The 12,073-nt window shown below is 38.4% G+C and overlaps 1 protein-coding gene across 1 annotated transcript in view; it reads right to left on the reverse strand.

Annotated features, from left to right (window-relative positions):
* LOC132828388 (SRSF protein kinase 1-like) overlaps positions 1-12,073 on the reverse strand; it is an 81,969-nt gene that overhangs the window by 31,648 nt on the left and 38,248 nt on the right. Inside the window, exon 3 of the mRNA XM_060845452.1 lies at positions 7,465-7,583. Coding sequence (XP_060701435.1) covers positions 7,465-7,583 — 119 coding nt within the window. The remainder of the gene's footprint in view (positions 1-7,464; positions 7,584-12,073) is intronic.

A 12,073-nucleotide genomic window follows, 5' to 3' on the forward strand; every position in this document is an offset into this window, starting at 1 on the left:
TGACAAAGATTAATGAAGGCAGAGCAGTAGATGCTGGCTACAAAGCACTCAAAATTCCGCTTGGTAGGATGGTTAATCAAGTTAGGTCACATGGGATCCAGGGGACCTAGCCAACTGGATGTAAGATTGACTTGAAAGGAGAAGACAAAGGGTGGTGGTAAAGGGCTGCTTTTCAGACTGGAGGCCCGAGATCAGCAGAATGCCACACAGATCAGTGCCGAGTCCACTGTTTTTCATCTTTTATATAAATAATTTGGATGTGAATATAGGATGTATATGGTTCACAAGTTTGCAATGACACCAAAATAGGTAGTGGGGTGGACTGTGAAGAAGATTATCACAGAGTACAACGGGACCTTGACCAGGTAGGTTAATGGGCCAAAGAGTGGTGGATGAAGTTTAATTTATACAAATGTGAGGTGTTGCACTTTAGTAAGATAAACCAGGGCAGGACTTGTACAGTTAATGATAGGGGCCTGGAAAGTGGCATCGAATAAAGAGCCCAAGGGGTGCAGATGCATAGTTCTGAAAAGTGGAGTCACAAGTAAACAGGTTGACGGAAGTGGCATTTGGCATGCTTGCCCTCATTAGTCAGTGCATGGAGTACAGGAGTTGGGATGTCATGTTGTGACTGTACAGGATACTGGTGAGGCCACTTTTAAGAATACTGCAGATATTTTGGGTCACCCTTCCATACGAAAGATGTTGTTAAACTTGAGAGGGTGCAGAAAAGATTTACAAGGATGTTGATTGACTGGAGGGTTTGTGTTACAGGGAGAGGCTGAATGGGCTGTGGCTTGTTTTCTCCTGGAGTATCAGAGGCTCAGTGGTGACCTTAACAGACATTTATGAAATCACAAGGGGCATGGATATGGCGAATAGCCACTATCTTTGGGGAGTCCAAAATTAAAGGGTGTAGTTTTAAGGTGAGAGAAGAAAGATTTAAAAAGGACCTGATGGGTAACTATGTCATGCAGAAGGTGTGCATGCATGGAACAAGCTGCCAGAGGAAGTGGTGAGGTGGATACAATTGCAATATTTTATAAGGCATCTGGATAGGTATACAAGTAGGAATGGTTGAGAGCGACGTGGGCCAAATACTGGCAAATGGGTCTAGGTCAGATTGGGATGTCTGGTTGGTGCAGACAGGTCTATTCCCGTGCTGCATGACTATGATGAATGTTGTTGTTTTAATTTAATCCTTCTTGTTCACCTCAATTATTTTTGGGATGTTATCTGTATCATGATAGTAAGGATGAAATTTTCTTGATTTCCAATTTAAATTTCTGCTACTCTTACTTGACCTATATTGATTTGACCCAAATACTGGCAGGTACTCTTTCTGATGTTCTAGCCAGCATTCTCTCAAATTCTAATTTTTCCCCTTATTCTTTTTGCCATTATTTAATGATTCTCATGCTCTGTACAATTTTCTGACCTGTCAATTAACTTCGGAATTGTAAGCGTTTTCAATTTGATAGCATCTGTAACTTACTTAGTTAGCCAGTGGTGCATCCTTCCTTTGGAGTTTCTCATCGGAATGCATCTTTTGAGTATTCTGAAACACCTCCTCAAATATTTGCCACTGCGTCTCTACTGATGTCACCCATGATCTAATTTCCCAGTTCATATCCTCATAAATCCCCTTGTTTAAACTTTGAATCCTTGATTCTACCTCTCTGAAACTGAACATGAAAAAATTCTATTAAATTAAGGTTGCTGCTACTCAAGGATACCTTCACAGAGAGCGATATGAATCCCATCTCATTGCACATTACCAGATTTGATATAGCCTGATTTTTACTTGGCTCTGGAATATGCCTTCCCTCGAAACTGTCTTAAAAACATGAACTCTTCACCCAAGTTATCTTTACTATTCTGATTTCTCCAAACTCCATGTAGATTAAAATCACCCATGATTATCACATTTTTCTCATGTCAGAATAATTTCTTCCTGTAAACCCTTGTATATGAGGTTACTGCTATGAGACCTACAAATCATTGATTTTTTTTTGCTTTGGCTATTTCCCATCTCTACTCAAACCAATTCTGCACCACGACCTCCAAAATGAAGATCACCTGTCTCATACCAATTTCACAATTAATCGTTACCATTCTGTCTTTTCCTAATTTCCTATCCTTTGCAAATGACATATATTCTTGAACATTCAGGTTGCAGCTTTGGCCATTTTGTAGTCAAGGGACTGATATTATTTGTAAAGACCCAAATTAATTTGAAAAAAAAAGTCATGGATTAACTGAATAATTTACAAAAAGCTTACCGTCAAGCAGGACACCAACAGGAAACTTCCTAACCATCTAAATATGAAACCCAATTTCAAATAGCTTGGATTTTATCTCCTACACAGCAACATTCCGGTACAGGAAAGAACAAAATGTTGAATTTCCTACAATACAAACGGTCCAGTGAATCTGTGTATTAAGCCTAAGTAGGTTTAACTATCAACTTACATGCAAGTCTTCAGTCAAAAATATGGACTAAATTAGAATATCACTCTGAGGATCGGGGCAAAGTCAAAATGTCTACTTGAGTAGAGTATATGATTTGGCTAATGAAGTATTTTCTCCCAAAATAATCTAACATTGTAAAATGGACAATTTTAAAGTCATGAGATGAGAAACAAGTGACAAGTGGGAAGGTGCATTATCCTGAAATCTAAAAGCAAGTTTTACTTAAAATTTAAAAAAAACTGCAAAAACAAACTTACACAATATGTACTGGAAGTTATCAATTAGAAGTCATCTGGATACCTCTAAAGTTATTCCCTAAGAATCAAATTTCTGTGCTTTCAACATTGATTTATTGTACAATCATTTATTTCTCGGAACAGGATAGACCATTCAGCGCCTTGAGCTTGCTTCACCATTCAATAAGATCATGGCTGATCTATGGCTGACCTCTACATGCCTGCATTGGATCCATATCCCTTGATAACTTCCTTAATAAAAATTTGTCTACCTCAGATTTAGGTTTAACACATGTATTAGTATGAACTGTCACTTGAAGAAGAGTTCCAAACCTTCATCACTCTCAGTGTAGAAGTCCATTCTAATATCTCTTTTGAGTTGGTTGGCCCTAATTCCTAGACTGTATCCCAGTTCTAGAATCTTCAACCAATGGCAATAGTTTAATTGTTATTTATCCTGCCTTTCCCTGTTGATATCCCAAAGGCCTCAATTAGATCACCCCTTATCCTTCAACATTCTAGAGACTAAAGGCCTAATTTGTCTCATAACTTAACCCTGAAGTCCAGTTGTCAACCTTGCAAACCTGTGTTGAACTCTCTCCAGGTCCAATATCCTTCCTAACAGGTGGCTAGATCTGCTCTCAGAATTCAAGTGTGGGCTAATTGGGATTTTGTGTAATTGTAGTACAACATCTGCATTCCTATGCTCCACAGCTTCAAAAGGCCAACATTCTATTAGCCTTCTTGACTATTTTCTGTGCCCTATCCCTGATCGTCTATTGTTAAGTTATTTTGGACTTTCGGCAAGGTATCCTCCTTTTCTGGTGGGAATACTCAAGCAATGTAAACAGTTCGTCAAGTCTGCCATTTCCCCATTTTCACTGACAATATTTCCACTCTCAAAGAGTGAATAGTATTCTGAAGCAGCTGCTTTCCCTTTACATAACTAAAATCTCTTCTTGTGGTCTTTTATCTCTCTTGAAAGTTTCCTTTCATAATTTTTTTTTAGCCATTCTTAAGGCGCTTGTGGTCTTTTATTGCTCTTTGTATTTGTCTCATTTGGTGGGATCAATGCATTTTTATAAGCCCTTTCTTTTAATTTTATGCTTACTTCTTTTAGATGTCCATGGTTGCATTTTTTGGAAGGTGACCTTTCTCCTCCTCATAGGTTCAAACTACTTCGGAGTAGTGTCAATTGTTCCTTTGAACACCCTCCACTGTTCTTCAGTTGTTTACCTAGTAGTAGAGCCTCCCAGATGCTGTGGACAGTCTCTGCCTCATCCCATTAAAGTCTGTCTTACTTAAAACTCTAGTATCCAATCTTAGTTTATCAATGTTATTATCACTATTTGACAAATGCTCACTAACAACTAGGTCACTAATTAAATCAGGCTCATTGCTCATTATTAAATCTAATATTGCTTGTCCTCTTCTCACACCTAAGGTCCACTGCCACAGGGAACTTTCCCAGACACACTTTAGACATTTCTAGCCTTTCCGGGCAGGTGCTTTTCTGTCTCTGTGATTCCATGTTCGGATTAAAATCTCCCCTTAACACTACTCTGCTTTTGCTACACAGGTGCCTAAATTCAGCATTTATGGATCTAAGTTTGCTCGCTGAGCTGGAAGGTTTGTTTTCAAACATTTCGACACCATATCAGGTAATATCATCAATGAGCCTCCAATGGAAGTGCTGGTGCTTTATCCCACTTTCACATAAATAGAGAGCGGGGCATAACGCCAGCGCTTCACCAGATGCTCACTGATGTTATTACCTAGTATGGAGATAAAATGTCCGAAAACGAACCTTCCAGCTGAGCGAGCAAACCTACATCCAGAACCTCAACCCCAGCTACAAATCTTCTCAAAATTCAGCATTTATATAACCCAGCATTTCTCAGCTGCTACCAATGATCTATATGTGCCACCTATTGTGGTTTCAGTTGCTTAATGATTCCTCAGTTCCACCCAAAGTTCTCCACTAGTGCTTTCCCCTTATTACATTCTCCCTCACCATAGAGATGATTATATTTCTGATCAACAATGCTATTCCATCCCTTCTGCCATTTTCTCTATCCCTCTATTTTATAATCTTATATGTTTAGTTCCCAGTCCTGTCCACCCTGCAGCCATGACTCTGTTATAGCTATGACATCATAGTTTCCAACTTGAATGACATGGAATACCTTAAGCCCATTTAAATTTGTTCCTTACACTCTGTGCATCTGTATTAAAAACTCTAACTTTGGCTGTGCACTCTATCCTATCCTTTAGCACCTTTTCATTATTTCTTCCTCCTATCTTGCTCAGTACACTTCTTGCCCTGTTTTGTTCATTTAATTGGCCCTTTTTGATCATCCTATTAACCTGTACCTTCTCCTGACACGCTGACCAACTGCTCCTGTTCCCACATTCTGCCATACTAGGTTAAACCCTCCTCACCGGCACTAGCAAACAAGATAACAGACTTGATTGTGTGGATTGGTTAGTTGACCTATGATCAAACAGTTGAGCAGAATGGGACAAAATTAATTTCTTCAGGTAATTGCAACAGCCATTTATTTGAAAAGCTGATACAGTCGAGCACAAAGCAGTTCTGTTACTACATTATGCTGCAACATTATGAGTCACTTAACAGTTGGATCTCCAGCACCTGAACTGACCATAGGTGGTTCATTTACAGTGATGAAGAAGTCTGCACATCAATGCAATGAGGATACCATTAAAGTAAAAGTACACATCAGCTATGAGAGTGGATGCAACGGACCCATAGTCAATAAACAGGAGCATAGATTTCAAGTAATTAGCAGACAGATTTGAGGAATATTGATGAGTGTCTGAAAAGACAATAAATGCAGAAACCCTCAAAACAATTGCAACACATATAATATGCAATGGCATGCTCTAACTTTCCGGGATAGCATTTCTTGCTGTGAAAGACATACTAACCAGCATTTGTACCATAAATCATCCAAGTTTTGATGGAATCTTATTTTTAAAGATTTGTGCATCCTAATCTTTATATTTCCCAGTTCTTCCTCTCCGCTTTTGTTTTATTGTTGTTTTTCATTTTTATACATCAGCTCAGTTTCTTTAAATTAAACGTTTTATAACATTTTCCACATGTAAACAAACTATCCGTCATCATTCTAAAGGCATTCAAGAGGTCATTTGCAAACTCAGATATTGCGCTACCAATACCAGTGTCCATACCATATGTGTTAAATGCATATGGGTTCACCACTGGACTGGTTAATTTTTATTACTCCAAAGCATTCATTAATAATGATGCCTCTGTCACTTTAGTTAATGCCAAGCTGAATGATCGACAATTAAGCCATAAGATTCTAACGGAAACCCTCCAATTCTCTGGCACACTTTTCTTATTCTCCTTATTACTTTACTCAATTCTAGATCAGATATAATAAATAATTGTTTATTTATTGAAAAAACCCAGCCATTCCTTTTGAATGGAAATATTTATGGGACACTTTAGAGACTCACAAAACATCACATGGAATGGAAATGCTTAAATCGGGTATACTATTCGGAGATGAAGGACTCATTCAAGCAAAGAGGGATACGGTAAACATTTTATTATCTGGCATCTATGGAAACAGGAGTGGATTAATTGATCATTTATTCAAAATAAATCAAGAGGTCCACATAATCAATGGAAAAAAACATGCAATATATTTCTATTACTTAGTGCAAGTGCATACATACTGTTATATTTATTTACAGTATAAATCATTTAATTAGTAATAGAACTTTGCCTTAAATAAGACTTAGCAGCAGAGAGCCTTCTCAATCACACCCTCTAATGACTACAGGGACATCGTAGTAGATCGCAGTATTTGAGGAGAAATTTACTCAAAATTTAATAAGTTCTTGATATTCCATGTGGCCATTTGATTGAACAAATATATTTCCACTGAGTTAAATATATTAAAAAGAACTTTAATAATTAGAACAATTAGAATAAAGTCAACTTTGCAGTTTTGGAGGTATACAACCTTTGCCAATCTACCAAGAATGCCATTTCATGAGGCGACAGTTAAAGCAAAGCTCATGGTAAGCAAAAACTGGGAAATGACAAAGAGCTTTGACACCAAGAAGAACCTTTTCACACATATAATAGAAGCCAATGATCTTACATTCAAGATGGAAACACATGATAGATAAAGAGCAGAGATAAATTAAAGTTTTGTCACCATGACTTGAGGGGCTGCTTTCACCAGCCCACTGGTGATCTCAAGCTGGTGATACTAATAGACCTTATAATCTGACAGAATTATATACCAACTGACTGTCAAAACTCTTTTGGTTGAATAAAGCTCTTTAGATATTTTTAAAAATTCATACATAGAATATCGGAGTCACTAGGTAGGTCAGCAATTATTGCCCATTTCTAATTGCCAAGAGTGAACAATGAACTACATGGCTGTGGATCTGGAGTCGCATGTAGGCCGGTCAGGCAAGTACATTCAAGAAACAGATAAGCTTTTACAATCAACAATAATTTAATGTGCATTATTTGACTTTTAATTTCAGATTTTTGAAGAAGTTCATTTCCACCAATCTGTGGGTCATCACTTTCCCTACAAACCCACATTGTGGTTCACTCTTAACTGCCTCTGAAACGATTTGGCGAGCTACTCAGTTCAAAGGCCACAAATGCTAGCTTTGTCAGTGACACGCTCATATCAAAAACAGAAAATATAAAAAAGAACAATTCAGATTGAAACAAACTCACCTTTACAATAGTCACTTGGGTCTTCTTGTTCTTCGTCATCAGATCCCAAAATTTCATCCTCTGGCTCTTGCACTTCAGATTCTGTTGTAGCAGGATGGGCTCTTCGTTGAGGTTCAGGTCTGAAAATATTAGCCAAGAGTTTATTTTCAAATTACTTGTGAAAAACTATTTCCACAGCTACAACTGTTTTAAATTACCAAGGTGCCCTTCACTGTCCAAATAATATATTTCTAATCTTGGATTTGCTTCCCCTAAAATAATTTCTTCCTTGGATAGCACCACCACTTTAAAAAGGGAGCATTTGGAACATGATGGCATTTATAAGCATTTGAAGACGCTTGGAAATTACATAAAGCGGACATGCAGGTACTGCCAGTAATTAGACAGGCAAAAGTTAAGCTAATCTTTACTGCAGGGCACTGCAATGCAACAGGAAAGCTTGGTGAGCTCAAGCCTAATGTTTCGTGTACAGTTTTATTCAACTTATCCGAGTGTACGTGATATGAGAGGTGGTGCACAAATTTCTCGAGATGGATTCCTGGGATGAAATGTAATTCTTACAAAAGGAGAGTGTAGAATTGGCCTATACCCCCTGCAGTCAACTGACTGGGCAAAACAAAATTGACAGATGACATATCATGTGGAAAAATGTGAGTTCATCTGCTTTTGTGTGAAGATTGAAAAGTAGAGTGTTACTTAATAGACACATACCGCAGAGCACTGTGATAGAGGATTCTGCGCACCTTCTTGCATGAAACACAAAATCTGAAATGCAAGTACAGCAAATAGAATGCTGCCTTTCATTTTAAGGGAAAAAAAAATGCATAAAGAGAAAGGAGTCTTGCAACAACTGTGCAGAGAATTGGCAAAACCATGGCCAGATCACGAGAAAGGCTGTGTTTCCTTATACAGGGATTCGCACTCAGACAATGAATACAAAGTTTTCTGATATGATACCTGGGATGAAGGGGTTATCTTAGATCAAAAGTTAAAAAGCTGAGAATTATACCGGTACAGGTTTAAAAGAATGTGTGTTAATATTGCTAAAACAAATTTCTGAGGGGCCTTAATAGGATAGATGCTGTCAGATGTTTCTTTTCATGGGAATCAGGAACTAGAGGTAAAGCTTATGCATGTGGTACCTCATACTTAAGATGGATATGAAGAAGAATTTCTTCTCAATACTGTGAATCTTTGGAATTCTCCAAGGGTTGCAGAGACTGAAATTTTGAAAATGTTTCAGGCAGAGATGGAATCAAAAAAGTTATGGCCACAGACAGGAAAAGAGTTGAGATCAGGGTCAGATCTGTTTATGATCTTTATGAACGGCACAACAGGCTCAAGGGGGTTGTTGGCCAACATCTGCTTCTGTTTGAGTTCTTATTTCAGAGTATATTTACATCATCCAGCGTAGCAAAATTGATGTATATACACATCTTCTGCAAGGTAGGCCATTAATTTATTTATAGATGAATTAGCAAATAAACATGAAGAAAACTGACAGGGGAAAAAAAAGAATATGAGAAGTTAAATAATATTAGAGGTGAAATGTCTGAAATTGTATTCACAGCAGTTTTGCAAAGTAGAATCAGATCCACAATTTAATTCACAAGAAAATGTTCAATCCTTGTGTCATCAAAAGGAATGAGAGAGAGAAAAGGCAAAACTGCATGAAATTACTGAGAAAACGTCTTCCATTGAAATGTCATTTCAGCCGAGGTAAAAAGCACCATTTTGCAAGAATATTACAGCTACTGCAGAGCCATCCATTAGAGAAATGCACAAGGACTGCAAAATTACATGGCTTGCAGGCATGGCCCACATTTAAGTAAACCAGAAGCAATCCACAATAGTTAAAAGAAAACAAAAGGTTGCAAAAGTTCACAAATTATCTTCTTCTAGATTGTTCTTCGTACTCAGTCTAGATTGCACAAGATAGAATAAAAATATTCAGACCATAAAATATCATATCATGAGTTAGTAATGTTTGCAGCAGCAATTAAAATAATGAAATTTTCCAAGCAACTGCATGTTTAAAATATAAAAAAATACACTAGTAAACTGAATTTAGATTTTTAACTCAAGCTTTAATTGTCACTTAATGCTTCAAGTTGTGTTTGTCATTATAAAAAGACAATGCATTTGGTTATGAATGCCATGCTAGCTTTGATACATTTTTCATCAACCCGTTCAGACACATAATGGCAGACCTATGGAGCAGGTGGGACCTGAAACCCGAACATTTGGCTCACAGCAAGGGAAATAACCACTGTACCACAACAGCCCTGTATTACTGGCGTTGCATCATTTTTATTTCCAAAAGGACATAATGTAAAACCACTGAGGGGGAAAAACAAGCTATTTGACATTATTGCATTTCTTCAAGACCTGCTGCTGAAAAGTTATTTTTAGCTGAAATGGCTTATGATCCAACTCCTTCAAGCAAGATGTATGAGGTAACTTTCATTTGGAATGGAGACAGAAATCATGAGGATCAACCAAACTAGTTACATTGCCATCCAAAGCACACTACATCTTCGTGAAAGTTGACTGTCTTCAACGTATGCACAAAGTATTGGAAATCAGGCTTGGCAACTGCTTTCTAAACCAGTTGAAGTATGTGTTCTTAGTTTTTTTTCCCCTCAGATGTTCAAGTTTTTATTCTGAAGCATTCAATAAACCTGGATATTGTAAAAAACAGAATTATCACTGCATTTAGGAACACAGGAGGAGCAGCTTCAGTGAGCTGAATGGCCTAAGTAGTAAGAGTGTTCATCGCTGTTGTCTGTAGACAGTACCTCTCAAAATTAATATCTAGATAGGGCATAACCCATGGAAAAACTGATCAGATTTTAGCATTCAGATACAGGGTGTTTTTTTTAAAAAAAGGATTTGAAGAAAAAAAAGAGTTGTGATTGTGATATGACTGACTAATGTCTCAAGATTTCTTTTATCCTCACCACCCCCCTCACCCCCATCCCACCCTAACCAGGTAGGGAAAAACCTGAATTGATCTGGATGAAGGGACTGGGGCATTCTAGCGAAGTTTGCCGATGGTACGAAGTTAGGTGGACAGGCAGGTAGTACTGAGGAAGTGGGGAGGCTGCAGAAGGATTTAGACAACTTGGGAGAGTGGTCCAGGAAATGGCTGATGGAATTCAACGTGAGCAAATGCGAGGTCTTGCACTTTGGAAAAAGGAATAAAAGCGTAGACTACTTTCTAAACGGTGAGAAAATTCGTAAAGCCAAAGTACAAAGGGATCTGGGAGTGCTAGTCGAAGATTCTCTAAAGGTAAACATGCAGGTTGAGTCCGTGATTCAGAAAGCAAATGCAATGTTGTCACTTATCTCAAGAGGGTTGGAATATAAAAGCATCATTGTGCTACTGAGACTTTATAAAGCTCTGGTTTGGCCCCATTTGGAGTACTGTGTCCAGTTTTGGTCCCCACACCTCAGGAAGAACATACTGGCACTGGAACGTGCCCAGCTGAGATTCACATGGATGATCCCTGGAATGGTTGGTCTAACATACAAGGAACGGCTGAGGATCCTGGGATTGTATTCATTGGAGTTTAGAAGATTAAGGGGAGACTTAATAGAAACTTACAAGATAATATATGGCTTGGAAAGGGTTGACGCTAGGAAATTGTTTCCGTTAGGCGAGGAGACTAGGACCCGTGGACACAGCCTTAGAATTAGAGGGGGTCAATTCAGAACAGAAATGCGGAGACATTTCTTCAGCCAGAGAGTGGTGAGCCTGTGGAATTCATTGCCGCAGAGTATTCTTGATGTCACGAGGAATTAAGGGCTACGGGGAGAATGCTGGTAAGTGGAGTTGAAATGCCCATCAGCCATGATTGAATGGCATAGTGGACTCGATGGGCCAAATGGCCTTACTTCCACTCCTATGTCTTATGGTCTTATGAAGATCTGCCAGATTTGTAAAAATATTAACAGTGTGTTACAGGTGCGCATTCTATTAAACCCCTCAAATGCTTCAAGTATGCTTTTTCATTTCCTGAAGATAGCTATTCGAGCGAGAACATACTGCTGGATTCAAATTATATTATAGTGCCAATGGGCTATTCAAAACTGTGGGAAATGAATCACAACCATAAGACATAGCAGCAGAAGCAGACCATTCAGCCCAGCGGAATGGAGATCATGGCTGACCCGAATTCTGTGCCGTCCTGGCTTTCCCCCCCACCTCATTGATTCTCTTACCCGATAAATATTTCAGTCCTGAATATATTTAAATGACCCAACCTCTGCAATCCTCAGTGGTAAAGAATTCCCTAGATCTCTACCCTCAGAAGAACTTCCTCCTAATTGGGTGAACCCCTAACTCAGATTATACCCTCTGGTCCTAGGCTCTCCCATAATAGGGGAAACAACCTCTTCACATTTACCCTGTCAAGTCCCTAAGAATCCTGAATGTGGTTCCAAATCTACTTAACCTCCCTCGCAAGAAAATCCCTTTATAACCATAATCAACCTAGAGAACCATCTCTAGACTTCCTTCAATGCCATCATATTTTTCTTTAGACTAACGAACTAAAACAGTTCGCTATTCTCAATGTGACCTAACCGCCTCTTGTAAAATTTTCAT

Source organism: Hemiscyllium ocellatum, chromosome 26, assembly GCF_020745735.1.
Source record: "Hemiscyllium ocellatum isolate sHemOce1 chromosome 26, sHemOce1.pat.X.cur, whole genome shotgun sequence".
NCBI classification, from domain to species: Eukaryota; Metazoa; Chordata; class Chondrichthyes; order Orectolobiformes; family Hemiscylliidae; genus Hemiscyllium; species Hemiscyllium ocellatum.